This window comes from Athalia rosae, chromosome 7 (assembly GCF_917208135.1).
Source record: "Athalia rosae chromosome 7, iyAthRosa1.1, whole genome shotgun sequence".
Taxonomy (NCBI): domain Eukaryota; kingdom Metazoa; phylum Arthropoda; class Insecta; order Hymenoptera; family Athaliidae; genus Athalia; species Athalia rosae.
Genome location: NC_064032.1, coordinates 3,021,423 through 3,044,966, shown reverse-complemented (window position 1 = coordinate 3,044,966; position 23,544 = coordinate 3,021,423). Strand labels below are relative to the sequence as shown.

General features: G+C 37.2%; 6 protein-coding genes across 10 annotated transcripts in view; 1 reads left to right on the top strand and 5 right to left on the bottom strand.

Annotated features, from left to right (window-relative positions):
* Nucleotides 1–5: 5 nt before the first annotated feature.
* LOC105693337 (solute carrier family 12 member 9) lies at nucleotides 6–4,907 on the bottom strand. Of its 2 annotated transcripts, none has more exons than XM_012413190.3 (10): nucleotides 4,658–4,907; nucleotides 4,101–4,384; nucleotides 3,873–4,007; nucleotides 3,433–3,770; nucleotides 2,512–2,725; nucleotides 2,171–2,440; nucleotides 1,881–2,088; nucleotides 1,035–1,823; nucleotides 532–960; nucleotides 6–462 (listed from the first exon to the last, which is right to left on the bottom strand). In XM_012413190.3, the coding sequence occupies exons 2-10, from the start codon at nucleotides 4,366–4,368 to the stop codon at nucleotides 264–266; spliced, it is 2,850 nt and encodes a 949-aa protein (XP_012268613.1). In that variant the 5' UTR covers nucleotides 4,369–4,384; nucleotides 4,658–4,907; the 3' UTR covers nucleotides 6–263. The 2 variants fall into 2 exon arrangements, with proteins under 2 accessions (XP_012268613.1, XP_012268605.1); XM_012413182.3 differs by having other exon boundaries at nucleotides 4,101–4,399; nucleotides 4,658–4,906.
* A 171-nt stretch (nucleotides 4,908–5,078) lies between these two features.
* LOC105693288 (BUD13 homolog) lies at nucleotides 5,079–7,792 on the bottom strand. Its single transcript, XM_012413123.3, has 5 exons — nucleotides 7,544–7,792; nucleotides 6,019–7,366; nucleotides 5,750–5,904; nucleotides 5,452–5,636; nucleotides 5,079–5,363 (listed from the first exon to the last, which is right to left on the bottom strand). Exons 1-5 carry the CDS (start codon nucleotides 7,648–7,650, stop codon nucleotides 5,191–5,193), a joined length of 1,968 nt encoding a protein of 655 aa, XP_012268546.2. The 5' UTR covers nucleotides 7,651–7,792; the 3' UTR covers nucleotides 5,079–5,190.
* Nucleotides 7,793–7,815: 23 nt separating this feature from the next.
* On the bottom strand, nucleotides 7,816–12,486 carry LOC105693297 (prostatic acid phosphatase). Its single transcript, XM_012413135.3, has 7 exons — nucleotides 11,679–12,486; nucleotides 11,492–11,590; nucleotides 10,937–11,359; nucleotides 8,803–8,926; nucleotides 8,489–8,700; nucleotides 8,204–8,384; nucleotides 7,816–8,116 (listed from the first exon to the last, which is right to left on the bottom strand). Exons 1-7 carry the CDS (start codon nucleotides 11,772–11,774, stop codon nucleotides 7,992–7,994), a joined length of 1,260 nt encoding a protein of 419 aa, XP_012268558.2. The 5' UTR covers nucleotides 11,775–12,486; the 3' UTR covers nucleotides 7,816–7,991.
* Nucleotides 12,487–12,560: 74 nt separating this feature from the next.
* LOC105693279 (pre-mRNA-processing factor 40 homolog A) lies at nucleotides 12,561–16,056 on the bottom strand. Its single transcript, XM_012413111.3, has 8 exons — nucleotides 15,902–16,056; nucleotides 15,551–15,779; nucleotides 15,055–15,442; nucleotides 14,542–14,973; nucleotides 13,976–14,444; nucleotides 13,256–13,891; nucleotides 13,033–13,179; nucleotides 12,561–12,965 (listed from the first exon to the last, which is right to left on the bottom strand). Exons 1-8 carry the CDS (start codon nucleotides 15,902–15,904, stop codon nucleotides 12,765–12,767), a joined length of 2,505 nt encoding a protein of 834 aa, XP_012268534.2. The 5' UTR covers nucleotides 15,905–16,056; the 3' UTR covers nucleotides 12,561–12,764.
* A 93-nt stretch (nucleotides 16,057–16,149) lies between these two features.
* On the top strand, nucleotides 16,150–18,424 carry LOC105693436 (inositol polyphosphate 1-phosphatase). Its single transcript, XM_012413364.3, has 4 exons — nucleotides 16,150–16,520; nucleotides 16,615–16,885; nucleotides 17,139–17,307; nucleotides 17,444–18,424. Exons 1-4 carry the CDS (start codon nucleotides 16,305–16,307, stop codon nucleotides 17,886–17,888), a joined length of 1,101 nt encoding a protein of 366 aa, XP_012268787.2. The 5' UTR covers nucleotides 16,150–16,304; the 3' UTR covers nucleotides 17,889–18,424.
* Nucleotides 18,147–23,544, bottom strand: part of LOC105693449 (RYamide receptor) — a 42,594-nt gene continuing 37,196 nt past the window's right edge. For 2 of the 4 annotated variants that reach the window (XM_020856169.2, XM_048658791.1), the window contains 3 exons: nucleotides 22,632–22,700; nucleotides 21,356–21,596; nucleotides 18,147–20,305 (listed from right to left, as the gene is read on the bottom strand). In XM_020856169.2, coding sequence (XP_020711828.2) covers nucleotides 20,103–20,305; nucleotides 21,356–21,596; nucleotides 22,632–22,700 — 513 coding nt within the window. In that variant the 3' untranslated portion in view covers nucleotides 18,147–20,102. Of the gene's footprint in view, nucleotides 20,441–21,355; nucleotides 21,597–22,631; nucleotides 22,701–23,544 lie in introns of all 4 variants that reach the window. The other 2 variants (XM_048658793.1, XM_048658792.1) reach the window with 2 other exon arrangements.

The following is a 23,544-nucleotide window of genomic DNA, read 5'->3' as shown; positions in this document are numbered from 1 at the left end:
ATAAATTGGTAAAAATGTATATATTTATTTTTTAGAATTCACGCTACAATATTCATAGCGCTCATTTGTAAATTTACGATATGAAAATTGATTTACAAAACTATGTAATTATTCTCTTACATGTTACAAATTGTCGATTTGCTAGTGTTCTCCATCTACTGCATGAATAAGTCACAATTGGTATCCATTCATCACTTACTTCGATCATTATTTTCATCCCTAAAGCATTAAATTGCCAAATCACTGATACCTTGAAGTTGTGCTCATAATGTGGTTGATGTAACAGCGTTGAGACCGTGGACTAAAATAGTCGGTGGTAAATTCGTCGTCAACGTAGTTAGTGCCTGAAGATACTGAGGATAAATCGTATCCTCGTTCCAATTGTTAGAATCAGGCGGTGGAGAGAGATAGATAAAAACTACCGCAGTGTGTTCGGAGTTTTGCCGAATAAGCTCGTTAACGCTGTAAGGATCAAACGATAAAAACATTAGCCACGTCAGTTGAGCAGTGTATAATAATTTTCGTGCTCACCTCAACAAATAGGATTCGGGTATGTTTGGGGCAGAATCAGTTTGCCCCATAGTTGGTGGGTAATCGTTTCCCGTAGATAGGGACGTCGTTGAATTATGTTTCAGCTTTTGAACTAGCCTTGACCAATCAGAGATTTGATTTATCGACGCAGAAATACGAAGCATGTTCAAAAGAGCTCTCAATTTCGGTTCGTTTGACGACCTTGGGAAATCTGTTGTAGAGCCAGAGCTCTCTGCAATGCTCAAATTTGAATCACTTTGCGAAGTCTCGCAATGGAACACTCGGAGATGTAGATTCTTCCATACCGGTACCATGTTTATAATGCAAGCCAACTGAAGCATGAATAACGACGATGTATCGAAGGGATCGCTATCGGTTGGTTGGAAAAAGTTAACCGGCCACACGTCGATGTACTTGATATTAGGATTCCTGTGAACGAAAATAAGTTCGGTCGGAATATCATCACATTGATTTTAAAATACCCAATCATTAATTTTACTTACTTATGAATGCTCGATTTATCTAGAGTGTGGAAATTTCTGCAGAGACATAGATTTTTCCTCATTTTTAGAACATCAAGGCACATTTTTACATACTGGGTTTTATCCAGTGTTCTCGCAGTGCTGGTATCCCTCAGAGGGAAAAGTTTGATAGTTGTCATTGAAACGACACTATCAAACATTGTCGTAGCATATTGTGAGTTTTGAAAGAAGTCCCGCGGCTCTTGCTCATCATAAAATCCGAGTATTATGGTATTTGGTTTCATCGCACCCATACCTGATAGTCGGATAAGCTGGTGGAGTCCCTCGCGAACAGTTGGCGCAATAGTCATTTCTATGAACGCTTTTACTTTCATGTGATCGACAAGACTCAACCAATGTGGATATTCTTCTATGGTAGAATCTGATCTTTGCGTAAAAAAATCTCCGACTTTCACGTGACCGATCACGTACAGTCCCCCCTTTTTCAAATCATTTACAAACTCTATCAGTGGACATGCGGATCTCGGTGATGCGGTCATCAATAGTATTTGTGGTCGCCAGAATTTCACATGGTCCTTTCGCGAATCCAACATCAAAAGATATTTCCTGACTTGATGGAATATTAGAGCTTGCGAAATGCTACCCCAAGGTGCATTTTTACTGGGCGAAAACAAGTGCAGAACAATCACCAAAATCAGGCAAAGTATTATGCTGCTTGACGCATATATGCTGTTTATAACGAACATCATGACTAGGGTACCTAGGAGCCCTATCGTTGCGGTGTGCCAAGTGAAGTAAGTGAAAGTTGGCCTGAAAAAAAAAACAAATTTTACGCAACCGACGTAGTTAATCATACAATTATATTACCTGAAATTCGGAGCACTAGCCAGTTCAAGACCCAAGCAGGCCAAGTTTGTAGCCAAATAGCTAAGTAAAAACAAAACAGAGTTTATCTGCGCTATGGTATTTAGAGATCCAACTAGTAGAATAATCTGTACTAGGAGCCAGGATGTCAAAACTGCGCTTATCGGGTTGTTGCGCCAAGTTCCCTGTATGACATAATTCAATCCAGACCCTGAAAGGTTTTATTAAATTTGTAGAAAAAGGAATTCTCAGTAGCACAATGATAACGCAATGAAACTAATATTTTTCGTTACCAAATACATTGTCCTTTGCCAATGCTTCTAAGACTCTGCTAGAGCCAATTAAATTGCTGAGACCCGCGCTGAATGTAGCAGTCAAAATACCGATGGCTACAAAAGGAGGCCAGATATTAACGGGCATCAGATATATGAAATTGTTCTGTAATAGAAAACTGCTACTTGTTGCCGCTGTTAATACAGACAGTAGAATGTAGCACACAAATGTGAAAAGAACGGCAGATAACGTTCCTCTCGGTATATTTCTACCCGGATTTCTCAATTCACCTGAAAAAATGTGGGATATTATTAGATGAAACCTTTGAGCAGCTTTACGATTCGTAAAGATTTTTAATTACCACTCATATTCGCTCCAGCCATTATTCCGGTAACACCACTGAACAACACACCAAATACGCTGGCAAAGTCCGCGATTTTGCCATTGCTGGAGTAATCAGCCGTATAATTTGCATATAAGTTCTCTGCCAAAGTGGTTGACAATAAACCTGTGTATGTTCCATTTACATGTTCAGTAGCATTCTGAACCAGAGTGTTTGCCGCTGGGATTGGTACCTAAATTTAAATAGCTTCTTTTACCATATCGCGAAAGTTGAAAATGTCAAAGTGGAACGCAACAAAATCAGTCAACCCCAAGGCTTGTCTTGGAATTTGTCTGGGCATATGAAGCATTATGAAATTTTCAAACAATGATAGAAAAAAAAATTATTCAGCTTTCAAAGCAAGCCTGTTCAAAACAATCAAGGCATTCTCGTGCATGCAGTATAAAACCCCAAGCTATAGAAGATATTCTATAGATTAATGTCATAGGGATAAGATCAACTCAATTTACTTCAATTTTTGGTTTTATACATCCACTCCTCTTTTTCCCAGTTTAAGTCTCTCCCGATTTTGTAGGAGTTTTTTCTCGCATTTAGGTACCTCCATCTCCAATTTGTATATTAACTGTGAATCAAATAGTAAACATTGTACCTTGGTCAATGTTTCATAACATTTCAAATTGAACTTTGACTTGATGACTAAATGACCATATATAACATTATGTTCAATGGCAATTATATCACAGAGCATTATATTCTATTCTGGAAGATTGAACAGATAAATATCAGTTGCTGAAAATTAGATGATTAAGAAGCTGGAAAAGCTTCTAGATAAACAGGCTTGCTTTCAAGCTGAGTGAAAGTAAAAAATACGTTGATCAAAGATAGTGATATCACAAAGTGTGATATTTAACATATGTTGTAATTATTTTTTGAAGTTACCTCAAGCTCACTTTGTACGAAGAAGCTGATAAATACGCTGCCGAGGCAAATGCAAACGACTGCTAATATCACTGCGCTAGTTTTGGCAAACATAGCTGGTCCGATTAGGCAGATGAATAAATTTGCTGTGTTGACTATAGAGCAGTAGAGAAATCTCCACCATCTTCCATCAGGAAGAAGGCCAGCCTCGTTTACCAGATAACCAGCTGGCCCGAAATTCTCAACCAAGCCTTCCGCAAATCCGGATATGCACAGCCCGCTTGAAACGATATTTGCCAGAAAAAACAGTGTGCCGATTGACCCACCAAACTCTGGACCTAGTGTCCTGCTTATCATGACTATTTTTTATGTTCAGGAAAACTTGTAGATAATGTATTTAATATACAGCCATCCAAATGTCCAGCTCTAAAATCGAAATAGGTAAAAAGAATCAAGGATACAATAAGCTCCACCACCTTCAACTGCGCCATTTGTTGAAATTGCACAAACAGAGGCAACGGTGAAAAGTAAAATTCCATATGCAATTACAAACTGCGTCAAAGTTATCAGTAAACCTGCATTACCCACTATGTAGCCTGAAAATGAGATACACAAATAAAAATAAGAGCAGATGTTTGGTTGAAAAATGTATCAGATATTTTTTGTGAAATCTGAATTAATATAGTCACCAATTCGGATGAAAACCAAGGCACTGAACATGGATAATGTAACAGGGCTGAATACACCAGCAAAAGTTCCAAGGGTACGTCCAGTCTGTGGTCCCAATGTTCCAAACTCGACATACCCATCACTTGTTCCTTGAGGAGATCTTTTGAAGCTAAAGATTCCACCGAGTCTTTGAAATACTCCTCTTCCCCTAATGAGTGGTACTTTTTCATTTTTGACATGAACATGCACTCCATCTGGATTTATCGAACCAACATCAGGGGCTATCATCTTCCATAAGTTTCTCCTGGAATATAATAACCTGTTGGGGATCAAGATTTTACTCCCACATTAGATACAAGCAGTAGAGACTGCTGTAGTTTCACCACTGACGTGGCTAATTTTAAGTAATTTGAGTCGACTAATGAGCAGACTGGAGTACCAGGGAATTAAAACTGAATCACTGATATGCTGTGGATTATTGAAACCAGTTGTTATAACAAAGGTTGAATTAAAAATGACGTTTGATAATTATTTTTATAAATAACGGAACTATAATTACTGCCTCATTTTAGCTTACCAAAGGATACAGCCAGCTGGAAGAAAGAATCAGTTTTCAGAATGAACTGTTACTGATAGAGAATCGATGAAGTCACAATTTGACAGTTCTAAACGGTGACACATGCACCAAAATGTTGACATTTACCTAAACCTCAACGCCCAGTGCAATGCCCGCCAATGTCCGCGTGCAACACGAATTCTTGAATGCCAGTGATAGCTGACATCTGACGAGCAGCTGAAACAGCTCCAGTGGGAGGAGGATTTGAATTTTTATCAATTTGTTCTAGCAATCCTCGATTAACGCTTCAGTGAACGCACTTATTGCATCAAGTTCTATTACGACAGAAAATCTGTTACTAAAGAAATCAAAGTGAAAATAACAACAATCTTCAAAAATGAAGAAGGGTAGTAGGGATGGGAGTAAAAAAAACAGCGGTCAGTTGATTACAAAACTTAATCTCATTTTTTTTCAATTTGTACATACAACAAACTGAGGAACCCTTTCGCAGTTCAATTTTAGAGCCATGGCAGTCAAACAGTCATTTTTGTACACTACATATCCGCAGTACTCCACTTATAGGCTTCTTCTTGTACAGCTTTCCTAGCATTCTGTGCATCGAACCATTTCTTCTCATATCCATTACTTCGGTCTACTCCGTCCCACCGATACCCCGGACGTATCCCAAACCGGTTTGGTATTGATGGACCATTGTACTTAGGCTTTTCTGTAATTTCACATTAATAATGCTTGTTTCGATAACTTTATACATGACTTGAAGACTCACAACTCAAAAGCAACCAAGGGATAAATACCTGGTTCCTGTTTTCCTTCTTTCACTTGCTTCCGTTTCATGTAGGCCAGCATAGGGTCTCCTTCTCTTTCCTGCGCCTTGAGCTCTCGCTCCAAATCTGCATCATCTGCGTACCTTGCAAGGGGCTTGGTCATCTCGTATAAATCTCGATCCAATTTCTCCTGGCGATCTTCGACCTGCTTTAATCTAGAAGTAACGGAATTGCAATCTCATGGGAAATCAACATTATCTATGATATATTATTATCGAACAGCATTAATGGTGATGAATTGTGAAGCCCGGGTAATAGATGTACTAACCCTCTGCCCCACTGAGCATATTTTTCCTCTAATTCCTGTTGTTTATCGTCTTTTTCTTTCTTCTCACGAGCCTCTGCAGCAAGATCTCGTCTCCTTCCAGTTTTACGATCACGTAGTACCGGAGCCTGTCCAAATCCGCTCGATTCTTCTGTCATCTGGAAAGTAATCAATGTCCAAATGTTGATATAACATTAACAACAAAATATAACAAATTTGGTGATCAAGGTGAGTTGCAGTGCAAATTGAAGTGTTATCAATAAGATAGGTACCATTTGATAGTTCTCGTTTCTCTTCGGGGGAAGGCTGAAATCCGAATCAGAGTTCCTAGATTTTTTCTTCGGCTCTCTAGGGGGGCTCAAATCGGAATCAGAGTTATTCTCAACTCTCCGGGAATGCTTGGTTGAGCTTTTTTTTTCCTCGCCTTTTTTCCTATCTACTAATAAGCCAGATTCATCTCTACGGCCACCTCTATCTTTACAGTTTGCAGAATTATCAATATTTTTCCTTGATCGGTCATAAATTCTATCATATTCAGTTGGATTATTCCCACTGCCATATTTGCTTGTTCTGTGCGAATTATCTTTGCCCCTTTCTGCAGATCGTGAGACAGGCGACGTTCCCCAACGAGTCCTGCTTTCATAATTTTCATGCCGAGAACTCTTAGAGAGGTTTTCACGATCTTTAGAATGTTTGCTTTTTAGTTTTCTTTGTGATTCAGAATTAGAATCCTCACGATATTTGTATTTCTCATTTCCCCTGTGGAGATCTGGATTCTTAGATTGTCTAGGAGGACTCAGATCAGAGTCAGAGTTTTTCCTGGGTCTGCGTGGTGGACTAAAATCATCGTCCTGAGAATTAGAAGGTTTTCTACCAGTGGCACTACTTCTGTGTTGATGTTTTTTTGAGGAGGCTTTGATTCGACCTGATTCATACGTGTCAGAATTTTTTCTGGGTTTTCTGGGAGGATTGAAGTCGCTATCTTCAGAGCCAGAATGGATTTTGACAGGTTTGGAATTATTGTGTTGACCTTTTTTTGACGATCTTCTAATATTAGAATCATCTGAGTCGGAATTTTTTCTAGACTTTCGAGGTGGGCTTAGGTCACTGTTTTCAGAATCCGAACGATTTCTGGTAGACCTAGAAACTTTACGATATTTCTTGTTGGAAGATAGGTTTTGAGGATTCGCTTCATCAGAGTCAGAATGTTTCTGAGGTTTTCTCGATTTTCGTGATAGGCTAAGGTCACTATCCACAGATCCAGACCGGCTTCTAGAAGCCCTGACTACTCTACGATGTTTCTTTTTTGGAAGCGATTTTTTACAGCTTGGTTCATCGGAATCAGAATAGTCATTTTTACTAGAAGCATTAACCCTGCTTTCCTGCTTAGATTCATCAGCAAGTTTTCCATTTCTGCTAACACTGGTGACGGAAATTTCGCCAAATCCATCATCGGTGATGATTTTCCATCTTTTTTTGTCTGAGAAATCAACAGGGCCTCGTTCATCAACTATTCCTGCAATTTGTGGCCCATCTTCTGCGTTAGCATAAATATCAAATTCCCCATCTTCAATCGCTCGCATGTTTTTGAGATCAATATCATCATCGATGATTTTAACACTAGAATAAATCAAGATGGTCAGATAATGAGTAAAAAAAAAAATTACAATCTTCTTGTATTCAAATAAAAATTTCATCTGCAGAACATGCTCATCAACGTTGTATTAAAACTTAACCTATACCATACGGATTCCAAGTATATCTACGCCAAAATAGTTGTATAAAATAAATATTCACGTTTTAGCTCCCACATTAATCTTCTTTTTTTTACTCTTTTTCTTATCCTTGCCAGATGAGAGGTACTTTTTTAAATAATCCTTCTGATTTATAACTTTTTTCTCCATTGTAAGATCGCAGCTACAGGTTATTTTGTAAATAATATATAACCACAAAGACGACCCCCTACGGGACACTGGCAAATGAAACTGAATCGTTGCCTGCACGATAAGAAATTCGATTATTCGATACTATAGAGATATGGATTCAAGGTATGAAATAATGAGCGTATATCTTTTTGTTATCACTCAATTAATTGTGAATTATTTTTTATTTGGTAAAAGTGATAGCCAAAATATTGTGCTGTATTATGCGTGAAGGACTCATTTGCCAAATCTCTATGCAAGTCTCTCGAATCAATATTGTGGTCAGATTAGCGATCCTAATGACTAGAGAACTCAGCTTTTATTCAGATGGCATCAGTATTTAATTTAAGATAGTAGCGATTATTATCACAGTTATGGTGCCAGTAAACAAATCCAATGATCAATAAAACCAACAATATCAAGACTAGCACCAGGGACGTCAATACAGCTGAAAAAAATAAGAGAAATTTGAAAATAGTCAGGAAATCATTCATAATAAATAGCAACAATTATAGAACAAAATGAATTCACAAACCAACAATGGACGATGTGTTAATACTGTGTTCATATTCTTTCCAATTCAAGAGACACTCTTCTTCCCAATTATCAGGGATAGTATCTTTAGTTAACTTCACAAATTGTTTCAGAGGGCATGCTACTGTGCAACCGGGCAGTTTCAGTAGCCTTGGTTCACCAGATGAATTCTTGTAGGAAATCTGAGAAAAAATTATAGCTTACATAGAAATGAGAGTTATTGTGAAGCAAATAGTTTCAATATTTCATTTTCGTTTTCAAGAGTGGTATGAAATTGGTTGCCTACCGTAACAATATGCTCTTTGAGTAAGTTTACTCTCAACTCCACAAGCACGGTCGCCGCATATGGAGGACTGTGAGGTTCAAACAAGTTGAGACTCATTAAAAAATTTGATATTGTATTATCATGAGCACTGTAAATCCAAACTTTTCTATCAGGGGTTAATGTATTTTGTGACTTTCTCACAATGTGGTCCACCATTTCACCTATCAATAGACCTATTACAGGGAAAAAAGATGACCTTAAACCAAGCCTTAAGCATATACATCGTAGGGTATAAAGGATATTCAATAATATTTGAATGCTCAATTTGCACTTGCCTGATCTTAGCCGTTGTAGAATTTTGGTGTGAGCCTCTAGGGTAAAAGACAATTCTGCAAGAGGCTTCATTTTCTCTGGGTATACAGATTTCGTCCATTCTGGCAATGTGAAATTGAACAGCTCCTAGAAATTCATCAAATCTATTGGTGGAGGGATGACAATAAATGATGATCCATGTCCTTGCTAGACATAGCTGTGTAATACAATAATATGCTATAGAAAAAAGTAACAATAAAGATGAACATCGCAGAATAGCATAACAGAAGAGTTGAACATAGGGGTGGGAAAATAATTAATTAGGAGAAGGTATGAAAGCAGGAGGGAAAAAATCTATCAATTGAAGATCGTTTTCTAACAGTTGCTAATACCGTGGCAGAAACATTCAGTTCTGTCACCAAATCAGACCAATATTCAAAATCTACAAATATTTTAGTGTAAAACAACAGAGGACACACTCATGCGTAAGAATTTCTGTACTAAAAGTGGAACTGATGTGAAATTTGATTTGAAAAACCAGGGTAATAGTAGGGATGACTGACATTGAATGAATGCAAGCTATGAAGAATGATGAGAAAATCAAATTAATCAGCGTATTACTTTTCATAAAATATCGTTTTGATTTCTTAATAAATTGTGTCTGGACGGAAAAGCTTTTGTTTTCTTTATTCACGACATTGACACGATGCCTTCACTCGTGCGATATCTGTAGCACGTGTTTCCTTGAAAAGGTTATCAAGTTCATTCAATTCTGACGTGCAATAGTGATTCGCGCACATTGACCATCACGAGTAAGACATGATTCAAGAAATGCAATTACACTCAAAGGTTGTCGATTGTACTATGCCCGCTGCATGTGTATCAGTCAACATTTTTTTTTTTCACAGCGTTTGTATTTTTACTCATGGATGAAGAAGAGAGTGGTAAGCTGAAAATAGAAACCATAGGGGCCGTTTCTTTTCATTGATTATCGATTTGTAGTTATAGCCAAAGGAAAAAATATGCATGATTCAATTTACTAATCGTAATATTCTTACAAATACCCTCCAACTGGTCCTGAACCTTGATAAAAGATCCACTCTTTCTGCATAAGATAGTTTTATTTCGATCAGTCATTGACATACATAGAAGCTCCATGAAATTCTCATTATCCACTTCTTTTTCATCTGCATAAATCGTAATGAAACTTCACTGATCTTTTTAACAAAACTTTCTTCTCTGTCACTCTACCTGAAATATTATCTTCAATTTCAGAATACGACATTCATTTTTGTTGAGCTTATTATTTTTTATGTATATCAGCAAGGTAACTCAAATTTCGCAAGGTGTTCTTTAGCTGAGATACTGTGTAGTGCCTTTCAAACTAGGAACGAATTCCACATATACATACCTACATTTGCTGGTTAGTAAATATAAAATTTATCTACTTGAGTACCGTGTACCAGCTCAAGTAATTGAATGAATGATAAGATTGTCTTTTTAGTGCATATGTCTCATATCTATTATGCTCTGATTCAAGATTAGTAATGTCAGATTAGCAGCAGATAATGTGCAAAGGTTTAAAATTAAAGAAGGAATGACCAAATATTTTCTTGCATTATAATTAGTCGTTAGAGCTTCTATGTGGTTTGCTTTTATTACAGCTGATATTTGGCAATGCTAAGAAATTGTTTAAAAAAGTAATAAGGATTGTCTTCACATGATGGAATATTAGAATCCCTTTATCTATCCTATATGAAATTAACATTTCGTGCAATAACATTACATGATGAGCATTATCTACCCGGGCAATATTAAACTATGAAATAGAATGGGAGTGTTAGATGATTAGTGAGTTCATGATCTGAGCTGATGATCAAAGTTTGTGACTTTGTAAAGCAAATTAAAAAATGGTGCTTAAGTAGAATAATAATAAATCAACTAATGATTGATTTCCAGCAATGTATGAAATATGTACAGCATACAGCAATTCAAACACAAAAAAAATAATATACGTCACTAGATCACACGGGTACATTTGGAAATAGAAAAAAGTGTCCCAAGCATGCATCATCATTCCATACCTTCTAACAAAAAAATTAAAAAAAAAAATTGGTGCATCAAGAAATAGATTATACGTAATTGGCAATTAGTTACCTCAATGAAAAGCGTATCATACACCCTTTCGATGTCAAGAATTGATGTAATGAGATTTCCACTATTTTTAGTAACATACTCATAGAGGTCTTTGTTCCTTTCATTAATTTCTCTCATTTCTGGTGAGTTTACCACTTTCTTGAGCTCAAGATTATACCTAGGGCACTCTTTCTTGCCAGCTAAAATATTATCTTCCAATTCTGGTACAGTGTGCACAGGTATGGGTAACCATTTCACTTTATCCCAAACTTGATTTCCATAAGGTGGATAAAGACCTGCTAAATTAGCTTCGGCAGACATTAAGGTCCTATCAACGTCTGTACTCCTTACATAAATGTCGTACCGACTATAGGTCTGGGGCAGAAGATGAGAGTAACGTTCTCTGAACGAGCGGCCTAGCAAAAGATGTTCTTCTTTTCCTAACTGAAACATGAGTAGAATATAATTTTTTCAACAGGTTGTAGGTAACATCTTTTTATACACATACAATATTCAAACTTTCAGTTTCATGAATTGCTACCATCATGTTTTATTACAAGAAATTCAAGTACTCACATTTGTCAAATCGCCGAATGGCACAGGCCACAGTGATTCATTAGCATAAGGATCAGTGGAATAAGGATCAACGGGTGTCCTATCGCCATGCCTGAACAACTAGAGTTAAAACCAATACTATCATGAATTTCTGGAGTTCAAAATTTGACTAGTTTACTACAAGTAATATGTTGAAATATTTGCTTACAATATTTGCAAAGATCACACTTCCCAGATCAATATGTTCTGCGAGAGATATTCCCAATGCACAGATTATGATAACAAAACTTTTCTGAGACATCATTGTACATAAAAATGACAAACTGAATGCTCTAATATCTACCAGGTTTTACGGAGTGAGAGCAGTTATCCGGAGCTGCTCATTTAAAGCTAACTACTCATAGAGTGAATGAGTAAAGGCAACGTAATTTGAAGTTTGAAGTCGTTGTAAGAGAACCAGTGATATTTAAATTTCTTTGGAAGGGTCGAAGGAAAATCTAGAGATTACCACACACCAGGCTAAGAATGATGCAAAAAATAGAGTATATAAATACTTTCACTACGTTGGTTCGGTGCATAGGCAAGAATTCCGCTAGACTAAGCCCCGGAGAAAGTGAATTTTTGGAATATGCAACTCTGACGAGGTGATACGATTGTAGAACCGATAAAACTAATAAAATGCTTCAGAAAGTGACAGTTGTTTGTAACCAACACACCGCTTTGTTACCGTAACCAAACCGTAACTACACAAACACATTTCATATCTCACCGAACATAAACATACGCTACGCGAATATCATCATAAACGCGATATCCCGGTGTAAAATCGCTTTATCAAAATGGTAATATTCGATTACATTGAAATAAGTCATGTATTTAAAGTCTACTGATAACACACTACCGCAACAACGATTCGCACTTCCAACTGAGTAAACATTTGGAGTAAATAACATGAAAGGGGCCATTGCCAACTGTGTAACAATATAGATATAGTATAATGTTTGGATCAGTTAGGACATATTAGGACATTAGGAGCTTATCGACTGGAAAAGTTTGAATAATTTACAGGATTCGGTAAGTTCTACGGTTCTTTTAGGATCCATAAGGTGTTTCATTTATTCTTTATTTCTTGTTAATCAATATTGCAAGCGTTGCATCGGAATAAACATCCATGAACATGTTCTGTGGATTGAAGTTGTAGCGCATCGAGTAACTCATGCAATATCTTCTCCATGAATTAGATGAATTCATATTTTTTTATAGGCGTACACTTTGCAATCACTATGCAAGTCTTTCAATTATCTTCTTGCTGCATTTGTAGCTCTCGCAAAAGTTGCGCCCTTTGCTTCTCCAATTCATCTTCAGATAATTCGTGATGATGTGCACCCTCATTCACCGAACCAGTTTCACTGTGTGCAGACGTTCGCCTGTGCTTCTCTTCCTTCCGTCTCCTGTCAGGGGATTCTTCAGAAGATTGGACTCTGGAATAGGAACACTAAATACAAATATTAGAAAGAGTTCAAATGAAAATCTGTTATTGTATTTGCTGATAGTTTACTTACAGAACGACTGCGCCCCCTTTTCTTCTTACTTTTCTTGCGTTTAGATTTTTTGATATCAGACTCGGAGCTGTCCGATTTACTTGGGGGACTAATGGACCGTGATTTCTGAGCCTTCTTTTTCGCTCCTTTTTCACTTGTATCAGATTCCTAGAAATTATTTTCATTATTTATCATAAGGATGGGGAAAATATCGCACGAAAAATTACGACATTGATGTTCTTACGCTGTGTGATCGCGATCGAGATTTTCTCTTGGTCTTCTTCGTTTTCTTTTTCTTACTCCGGATATGATGATGGCTACAGCTTTCTTCGATTTCATGTTGATACTCTTTAAAGATTCTGACTCTTTCGCTTTCTAGGGTTATCGCTTTGAAATCTGATTCACCTTCAATCTTAACCCTTACATCTTCCCAGGACATCTGGTAGTCCACGTCCAAGGTTTTAAGCAAATTCTTGAAGCCAGTTTCTAGCTTCTTGAATTTCCTTGTCTCCTCTTTAATGCGCTCTTTTTCTCTTGCCTCTGCTTTTTCGAGCAGAAGATTGAACGTCAGTTTTACGTTCCCAGCATCCAGAGTCGCGGATTTTCTGTCCTCACAAACTACAGTTGCAAACTCTTCAAACGTTGTGTTCACCTGGACTTCAAAGTTTTTACCCTTCAAGATTTCTCTAATAATCTTTTTCTCATCATGGAAACGGGATTTCAAATCTTCCACGTAAAATTTAAATAGATCCAAAGGTGTCGATCCTGGTTGACCAAGCATTGCTGAAAATCTTATGTCTGCCGACAGCATGGGGTAAAGTTCCACCCAAAGTGACATAGACGTCAGTTTTCCTTGCTCGTGTAACTCATCTAACAGGCTCTAAAAGAAAAAGGTAAGCAATAGTTTGAATCAACGAAGACTTTGACTTCGAAGAGTACATGAATTTAATAGACGAGGTCTTACAATGAAACCATCTCTGTTTTTTCTCTCTAGACGTTTTCTACGCTTCTTCTCTCTCTCTTTTTCCTCCTCTTCATCCTTTTCTAACTGTCGAATATGATTTTCAAACACTAGCAGAGCATCCTCTTTGTCCATGGCCAATAAATCAGCATCCTCTGCAAATGCAGAATGCTGTATGAGCAGCGCTTGTGCCTCTTGCCAAGTAGTTTTGTAAGTCACATCGGTCATTGTGTCTAAAACTTGGGCCAGTCGTTTCGTGTTACGCTTTTTCATAACCTTTGCCTCTTCTTTTTCGCGTTTGGCCAAATTAAATATTACATCCTCATAAATATCCCGGCGATCTGAGTCTCCAACCGATCGCCATAGTTCCAAATTACCATAGAGCTCTTCGCACTTGTAATACTTAGTGTTACTTGTCATCCTATCATGGGTGAGTAAAAATTGTTCTAAATCCTCTTTTGCTTTTTTGAGTCTGGAAACGAAAGTAATTTGTTTCAAGTTAATTAAAGACGAATTACGAGAACTCATATATTTAGACTGTTAGTGAGATACTGAATTATGATTTCTACCTTAGCCTTTCCTGTTCACGTTCTTCCTTGAGTCGCTGAGTTTTGTAAGCATTGAAGGCCTGTTTTCTTTCATTTAATTTTTTCATTTGTGGATATCTTTGGTCATTTTGTATCATTTTGACTGCTTGTTCCCATGTAGCATTGGAGGGAACTTCGCGCTCTTTTAATAGTTCTTTGAAAGCTTCGATAGCTTCTTTTTTATCCTTGTACTGAACCTTTGGTTCTGGAGTGCTATTACGACTGCCATTAGCAGATCCTTTTGTCGAATTACTATCATCATCTGGCTTTGACGGAGGGGTAGGAATATTAATAGCTGCAAGTGTGGCTGCCATTGCCTGTTCAATAGCAGACTTGCAACTGGGCTCAGGTGTAGTAGCCTGTGGCATAGTTATATTGGGTGACACGACTTGAAGGGCTGGTGAAACAAGGGTTCTGAAATCAAATTGACTATGTTGTAAACCTTACCAGGAAAAAAAAAATGCGATTAATAATGTGGAATATAAATATGCTTACGAATTAGCAGTGGTTGGAGCAGTAGTTGAAGCAGTGGCTGATTCTTCAGCAGCAAGCTTAGCTTTTAATTCTTCTAACTCCGGTGGAATTGTCCACCTTGATTCCTTGGTTGTAACATTATGATAATAGATCTTGCTATTATCAGATTTGTACTCTTTCCATGGGCACTGTGACAAGAGTAATTCACTTGGAGTCTTTAATTCATCAGGTTTTTCCCACAATGATTGCTTAGTCTGACTGTTGTAATAGTAGGTACGTCCATCAGGAGCCTTGTGCTCTGTCCACTCGGATTTTTTTTCTACTGTGGGTGTCGAGGTAGTACTGGTAGACTCAATTGTTGATGGTATAGCGGGTGCTGTTACAGACCCTGTGATTTGTGGCGGTGCAGCTATGGTAATAAAGAACAATCAGAAAATAGATTATTTGATGATTTATGTTAATGCATACCCTTAGTTAGATTCTGAATATGTTATTTGTTTAACATTCTCAAACTGACCAATGACGTTAATGTCAGGAGGTGGTCCACTCGACATTGGAAAGCCAAATCCAGGTGGAGGAATAGAAAACTGTGGTGGCATCATACCAGGAGGTCCTGGAGGCAATCCTGGTGTCGGTATAAATGGAGTTCCAGGAATAATAGGCGGTACGAAGCCTGGTGGTATGCTCGGAGGCACCGATGGGAAGGCTGCCACGGTCCCAGGTGGAGGAATACCCTCACTGGATGCCTTAGTTGTAAAATAAAATTTGAATAGAAATGGACTCCTGCTTTACAGGTTAAGCTACCGGCACAGGACTTGGATGCGCGGTAGCTGTTACTGAACAATGTAATAGATGAATAAAATCTCACCATAATCCTTGCTTTTGACTAAGAAATGAATATCATGAATTAACTAGATCACCATACATTTGAACAAACGTAAACAATTCGCACGCTCTTCGATAAAACGAGCACTCACAACTTGGTCACAACTTTACGCATTCGCCACGAAATATGAATCGAATATCCTATAGAATTGAACACAGCCATTGGTCCCTTTAATTGCTATGTCGATAGTCTTTGCATTGGCAGCAGACTTCATAATATTCAACTGACAGTTCACAGGTTTCACTGGATGATTCTGTGGGACTTGAAAATATGATAAGACTGTAGAGAGTGTAAATTCTTCTCTGTCATCTGTCACCTGGCATTTGTAAAAAATAGTATTTTATTTCAACATTTGACCTATCTCTATTTTTTTGAAAGTTGAGAAATGATGTTTGAAGGGAGTAGACTGTTAGAAGTTCTGTTAAAAGTATCTGAGAAAGCTGCAAATATAGCAAGGGTTTGTCGACAGAACAATCACTTGTTCAAGCTCCTTGTACAAGAAAAGTCACAGGATGAAAAAAACCCAAGGTTTGTACAGGACTTCAAAACCCTCGCCGATGTTTTGATCCAGGAAACTATCAAGCACGACATAGGAATTGAGGTAAACATATTAGTCATAGTAAGAATCAAAGACCAGTCAACTACATGTAGGGCATCATATTGACCCAAATAAGTCGCTGTGAAAATTAGGACAGTTTCCAGACTTAGCTGAACATATCAAAGGAGAGGAAAATAATACCTTCAGCAATACTTTGGGCGAGTCTGTCACCGTTAAGATTTGCTCTACCTTTGAGGATACAGCAAAATTACTTGAAAGAGTCTTAAACAATGATTCAGAAGCAGCTACCCTTCTGGCAATCGAAGTACACCGAGATATTGGAATGGAAGATGTTCCAGGTAGCAAAAATCTACATAATAATCTCCAACTTGCGGTTGACCAGCTTGGAATATGGATAGACCCAATTGGTAAAATTATATTTATTGTTAGTATCACATTGTGGAGTCTTTTTTCTGTCGGATTATTGCACACAAAGTAGAAAATATTGGTTTGGGGTTTTAGCACTTGAAATTCTCAAATCATTTCGTTATTGGTTGATTTCTGCACTAAATTCTTCTAACTAGAAGAAACACTTTCACACCAGAATTTTTTTGTAGATTTTTTCCCTCATGAGTTTTATGCACAATCCATACAATTGCAGATATTGTTCAAATTTCTTAGATTCAACTGCAGAGTATATTCATGGGGTAGAAAAAATAGATGAGGTGACGGGTGTGCACTTGGGTGGTTTGCGTTGCGTTACTGTACTAATTGGGGCATTCCACAGAAGCACTGGGTGTCCAGTAATGGGTGTTATAAATCAACCATTTTATGAAAACTCAAATTCTGGGTAAGTAAAATGCAGAGAGCTTAAAGTCTGGCTAGGACTTCAAAAATCCTTTGATCAAACAGCAACCATCAGATGATATGTGTAACTTGGAACTATTATTCACCATCCCAGGAAATTTATTCCTTTTCACTGACAGGTGGAAGGGGATTTCATACTGGGGCTTCAACTCTAATGGTGTTAAGGCATCCTCGTTGGATAGCTCCGAACCGAGTGCTAATCTGGTGATTCTCAGTAGTTCTGAGAGTAGAGATATAAAATCAAAATTATCGGAAAATGGTTTTTCTTTTTTGGAAGCAGCTGGTGCTGGCTATAAGCTGTTGACGATAATTCTGGGTCAGGCAGATGCTTACATTTTATCTAGCGGGTCAACTTTCAGATGGGACACGTGCGCGCCTCAAGCAATTCTCGATTCCTTGAACGGGGGTGTGGTAGATTTTGCAGATTTTGTCAAAGCCGATTCATTGGGTCATACGAATCTCACGTACTTAACGGAAAATGGTGATTTCTCCAATCGTGGAGGTCTCATCGCTTACCGTAGCACGAAAATACTGGAATCTCTTAAACAGATCTTATCTAAATAACCTGAGCTTTAAAAAAGTACCCCTAGAAGTTTTCACAGATATTAGATACACCGGAAAAGGGGACATTTTACCTTTTGGTACATATTGCTTCTAAAGTAATTGTACATATTCACGTATATCTAGTCCACAATTTAATCAAATGGGTTCAAAAATAGTGAATACTCCCCTACCCAGAGACGATATTTTAATTACAATGTAATTTTCATTTACATTGACATGACCATTCATTGCACTTAATAAACTAGGTCTCAATATGTATGTTACAATTATTGATAAAAATTTTATCTTCTTAATCGAATATAGAAACATATAAATGAAGAGAATTTACATTCCTAAAAAAATGAAAAATAAAAAACCCACCGCCTGTACTTACATTATGTTCCAAACTGTGTACTTACAAATCATACACCTTAATTTTTAAATGATTATGATAAGTGTTGGAAAGTTGTGAAAAATTTTATTAGCTGGAATATTTGTATATTATATCCATGGTGAAATGTAATGAGAATATTGCAATAAAAAAATAAAAAAATGAACGTTCCCTCGTTTTTCTTAAGCAAATAAATATATCACAAATCCTCCTAAATTTTCGATTGAATTTCAGTTTGCGTTCAAATAAAAATAAAGAAACTATAGGGATTTTGGTCTAAGGATTAGTTACTATTCGAAATTGAAGTCTATCTCCAGTAAATCAGATTTTGTCAAATAAAAACTCCTTCAATGACTTTCAGCGGAGCACGTTTACGAGCTAAATACGGAAGATTGATCGTCCGAAATCGTGGTATATGAATTCATCCTGCCATCCACTTGACAAAAACACCTGCAGTTTCCAGTTTGCCGAGAATTTTGCGGTAAAACTTTTCACAGGAAAAAAAATCTCCTCTTGAATCTTAGTTTTCTTCCTTTCTTTTTTCTTCTTTCTTTAATTTTCAGTTATCGAAATTTTCTCGAGAATGCTATCGGAGTAACTTAGATTGAAAAACAATTTATCAACGTAATACTTTTAGAAAGTATAAACTGTAGGGCTCTTAAATATCTGCAGAAAGTGTCTACAGTAGTATTGAAATTTGTACATAGATAGAAAATACCATTATTCGATTTTCCCCCTTCACTTCGGCAACTCCCGTTCATTCATTCTCTACTCGCAAAAACACCAGACCGTGACGATACGTTGCTCCTTTGGGAAAACCCAAGAAATTCTCCAAGGGGATTCATTTTCGAAGCTCCAGGAGCCGCACTCCTGATAAAATTCTATTTTACAGCCATGTATGTGTATAAATATAACAGAAGTATGCTGGACTTTGTGCGAGATCTCTTCAGCCTCACAAGTTCCATCCGTCCCAACATCACCGATATGAAATATAGAAAATATGTTATCATTTTAATAATTTGTTTAATGTAAATTTTTCTTTTTTTTTTTTTTTCTCACACGACAGCAGTGACAGTACATTTTATATTTATAACAAATCGAGTACCTCGTTGATAATTTATTTACAGTCCTATCATATATACTTATAAATATACGTTCATGATTCAATCGTACTTATATTCATTTGATTTTTACGATGATGAAAACTTCAATATAAAGCGTTACAAGACGATGATATATCGATCACCAATATAAATGTATCTTATACGACGATTTAAAATAAGTTCGATTATTTTATTTTAATATTGATCTTCGTGATTATTAAGATTACTCTTATTTATACATATATATTTATCTGATGACCAGACACGATATCTGTACTCTGTAATGTATTTTATGTATTTACATTTAAACATAATATAATCGGTGTTATCCTATCTGATTTATTATCATGTATTTTTATTAAGCGATACAAATATTCCCACGGGTAGATTAATGCGATTGATCCATTCGAACCGACGTTACAATTGAGTGAAAAGACATCTAGCATCGGAACTTCCGGTTGTGCAGAACCCGAAAGCACCGCTGTATTTTTCTGTATACATATGTACGTATATACTTAATTAGTATATATTCTTATATATAATATAGACAGTCAATCAATGTACATTATATAGTATAGTATGTGTATAAAACAGTATATAAGACTGCTCAACATTTAGAAGAAGGGAGAAAAAAAAAACTCAAGTCTTGCAGTAATTATTAGACGTCGGTTGAGGGTAGAAAAAAAAATCATATCGTATAAACTCGTAGATTTTGATTAAGTATGATCGGAGAATTTATCGCTAAATTTGTTCTTCGGGATGTGAATCGAGTCGAATAAGTCGTCTATTTTGAACCTGAACGGTCCTAGAGATGAGATCGGTGTGTCGTAAACTGGCTGAACGCGCGGGTGCGTAATGATTTCCAGTTGTTTTTCTTCTAACGCTAATATAAGTACTGCAAGTGTTGATCCTCCTTAGAATAGAATTCTCTGGACCATCTAATCCTGCAACGCGAGGCAAGGATCATTTCTTCGGATCGAACGAAGATGCTGCGTCTGTAACGAACCGTCACTTTCCAATATCAACTAAGTTCCCTTCGTCCGATTCCGGAAAGGGCTGAACAGTATTCGATGATATTCCTATATCGTGTGTTTAAATTTTCATTATTTCATATAAATACCATTCCTGCAGACATAAAGAAATATTTCACTCATTTTATTTATCCATATACCATAAAAAGGACAATACATGTTCGTTAGTCACCTCATCGAACACTGCACCCGCGCAAAAAATGCATGCAAAATATTTTTTTTTAACTACAGATTAACAAGTCAAGTAAAATGTATTAATTATTTGTACAACTTTTGTACGCATAATAAAAATCGAATCGAAGAAGAAGAAAAAAAAAACTCTCCCCCTTGCTGCGCGATTTAATGATATTCAAAATTTACCGTTAGTTTGCCTATATCAATTCTCATGCTCGGAGCGATATATTTTCGGAATTTCTGTAGGGAATTCACACGAAGTTACTGGTAATTTAGTTTAAGATTTCAGAAACAGCAAAGTCACGAGTAAGAGGAGTGGAGTAAGAAGATCCATTTTCTAGCTTGTTAAGACTCACGTTTCGCTCGGCTGTTAATTAAAGCGATGCGTAAACTGAATCAATAAAGCGCGTGTGAAATTTGCATATAACATTAACGAGAAAACTGCGGGTTTTGCCACACAAGTTGTCGATCGGTACTGATTGCCGTAGGGTCTACGGCAAATTGCAGATTAATCGCTGACTGATTGGTGGTGAACGATGATAACCGGCGAGCAAATTTCCGCTTTAATAATCGACCCGCACATTGACGTGTATCAGCTAAGCTCGATCTCAAAACTTTCTCAATTAAGTTGTTAACTATACACCATTATCCGTACACAGACTGGTGGAAAGCAACATCGGCTGATTAACGGCAAAAAAAAAAAAAAAAAATAAGCAAAAAAATGAAAAGGAAAAAGCAGCGAAAGAGAACAACGAATCGATCACGGAAGATTGGAAAATTCCATATTACCGGTCAAAGCGATTCCCGCCATACTTGTGTGATGCGTTCTCCTTCCACCCTCCGGAAGAATTCTTTGAATGCAAGGAACCCTTGCCAAGGATTGTAAAAATCCTGCACGAAATCTCGCGTTCATCCAACAGTATATCACCGGATTGTAGCAAGAATGGGACATGGAGAGCCAGTGGAGAGCTGCCCAAAGATAGGGTAATCCCAACCACTTGTGAAGCCTCTCGTCGTTGTCCAGAGCCAGCTTAATACGTTCAGTAAAATTAACCAGAATCAAAAACTGTACACCTTCTCGTCGTATAATTACCAACAATAAGAAAGTATCCTTTTGCGGGTAAACTAATTAGAGTTTTTTTTTTTTTTTTCATTTTGTTCTGTGGAGACTGATCGATATTCCGGTATGTTATTTAGCGAGAGAATAATTTTGGTTTCCTTTTACTCTAACTTACGGTAAGTTTTCATCCCGAAACTTTCGACCGCCCTCAAGCGTCTCAAAATTTAACATTAATTTCCAGCAAAAGTTTCAGACATTTTACATCCTACTTCGTGTCAATAAAAAGAAAGAAAAGAAAAAAAAGCGCGGAAGTATCTAGATTTATAAAAGAGTTGAGGGAAAATTTTTCTTCTGGTTCGATATCCGGTTTTCCGAGCGAAAAGAATTCGATCTTTAAAGAATCGCACCCTTATTCAACGGTTCAACGGTTGATTTCATTCTCTCCGAAGATTCGGTTACATCTGACTCTACTTTAGGGAGGGTGTAAACACTATTTGTACACGTGTACGGATCATTGTTAGGGCCCATGTAACCTCGTGAAAATCATCCCCCGGATCACAGGATTTCCTGCAAAATACCGAATCCGATCGAAAATTCCTTCGCACGTTTTGTTCGTTCGGTATTTTTTTTGTTCATCGTCGGAAATCTGAGAGTGAAGAACTTGCAGAAATATACGTCACCCGTGCTCAATCCGATGAGTTTCGGTTTACGTAACAGTTGAAAAGGCCAGCCGCAACTCTATAGTTGGAAAATCAATCGTTTCTGCATATATACCGACGATAAACTACTTGTCCAGTTTTAATCCTATGACTAATGCACATTTAATCCTTATTAATCCGGGACATTTATACCCCAAAGAGAAATCTGATCACGTTGACTAATCACGTTCGTCTGCTTATATCACGCGTCCGATTGATTCCGTTTGGGTATCGCGCAGCTTCGTGGCCGAGATCTGATCAGTGTCTATTACGCGTGTAAATAAGGGATTATTTCCAAAAAACTTACTATCAGCACGTTGAAAGGTAACCAGCAAATGGTGAACACGATCACAACCGTCATCATCATTTTTACCATCTGAAAAAAAATTTTTTCAAGATTTATAATAATCAACCATTTTTTCCAAATGTATGTTATACAGAATTCTCTCCAGCATCCTCGTATCTGATACTGACAGCTGATTGGGAATCAGGCAAAGGGTGGAAAATATTACGTATGCATTTTCTCGCGACGTCTGTGACAAACCGCGGAATCACATCTCGTTCCCCGAGATTTGAAATATACACGGGATCCTAAAAAAAAAAATTATATTATACGTGGAAGCTAGTTACTTTTTTCTTCATTTTTACACCGTCAATTTCATCATACCGTATATTCCTATTCGTCGCTGTTTTTTTTTTTTTTTTGAACAAATGTATAAATTTTTCTTTTTTCTGGACAAAAAATTTCGTTTTCACCTCTCGTTCGGCGATCCGTAATTGCACGCGAATTAGAAACTAGATAAAGAATTTTTTCGCTCCCGTGGGAACGAGGAATCGAGTGCGAAATATATCGTACGATACGTACGAAAGAAAAGGCCAGAAAATATTCAACCTTCGACGGCGCACTGAGCTATGTCGATTCGGATTCGATGGGACAGAAAATTTGGACGAAATATTTGACGGATTTTTTTCTTCTCCATTCTGTTTTACGTAAGATGTGGTCCACGTTTGTGTCTTTATTCGCGATATCGCGTCGCTCTGTACCCCACAAAAAAAGAGTCACGGTGTGCGACATCTGATATGACTGAAAAGTACGCGCGAGATATGACTTCGAGGAATTTCCGCCGATTCATATAAAGTATTGGCAGCCATTTTCGATGCTGGTTTGCCGAAGAGGAATCTATGAACAAAAAAAAAAACAGAAAGAAAAAAAAAAAGCC

Excerpts from the sequence above, each read along its gene's own strand:
- LOC105693337 (XM_012413190.3), bottom strand. The coding sequence starts at position 4,368 with ATGATAGCCCCTGATGTTGGTTCGATAAATCCAGATGGAGTGCATGTT. Across the intron at positions 4,008-4,100 it reads CTTGGTTTTCATCCGAATTG|GCTACATAGTGGGTAATGCA; the intron begins GTGACTATATTA and ends TCTCATTTTCAG. Across the intron at positions 961-1,034 it reads GATAAATCGAGCATTCATAA|GAATCCTAATATCAAGTACA; the intron begins GTAAGTAAAATT and ends TTTCGTTCACAG.
- LOC105693279 (XM_012413111.3), bottom strand. Across the intron at positions 14,974-15,054 it reads GCTCCAACCACTGCTAATTC|AACCCTTGTTTCACCAGCCC; the intron begins GTAAGCATATTT and ends ATTTGATTTCAG. Across the intron at positions 12,966-13,032 it reads AAAGGGGGCGCAGTCGTTCT|TGTTCCTATTCCAGAGTCCA; the intron begins GTAAGTAAACTA and ends ATTTGTATTTAG.
- LOC105693288 (XM_012413123.3), bottom strand. The coding sequence starts at position 7,650 with ATGGAGAAAAAAGTTATAAATCAGAAGGATTATTTAAAAAAGTACCTC. Across the intron at positions 7,367-7,543 it reads ATTAATGTGGGAGCTAAAAC|TGTTAAAATCATCGATGATG; the intron begins GTGAATATTTAT and ends GATTTATTCTAG. Across the intron at positions 5,637-5,749 it reads TATGCTCAGTGGGGCAGAGG|ATTAAAGCAGGTCGAAGATC; the intron begins GTTAGTACATCT and ends CGTTACTTCTAG.
- LOC105693436 (XM_012413364.3), top strand. The coding sequence starts at position 16,305 with ATGATGTTTGAAGGGAGTAGACTGTTAGAAGTTCTGTTAAAAGTATCT. Across the intron at positions 16,521-16,614 it reads AGCACGACATAGGAATTGAG|TTTCCAGACTTAGCTGAACA; the intron begins GTAAACATATTA and ends AAATTAGGACAG. Across the intron at positions 16,886-17,138 it reads AATATGGATAGACCCAATTG|ATTCAACTGCAGAGTATATT; the intron begins GTAAAATTATAT and ends CAAATTTCTTAG.
- LOC105693297 (XM_012413135.3), bottom strand. The coding sequence starts at position 11,774 with ATGATGTCTCAGAAAAGTTTTGTTATCATAATCTGTGCATTGGGAATA. Across the intron at positions 8,927-10,936 it reads ATGATACGCTTTTCATTGAG|GAGCTGTTCAATTTCACATT; the intron begins GTAACTAATTGC and ends ATGAATTTCTAG. Across the intron at positions 8,701-8,802 it reads TCTACAACGGCTAAGATCAG|GTCTATTGATAGGTGAAATG; the intron begins GCAAGTGCAAAT and ends TCCCTGTAATAG.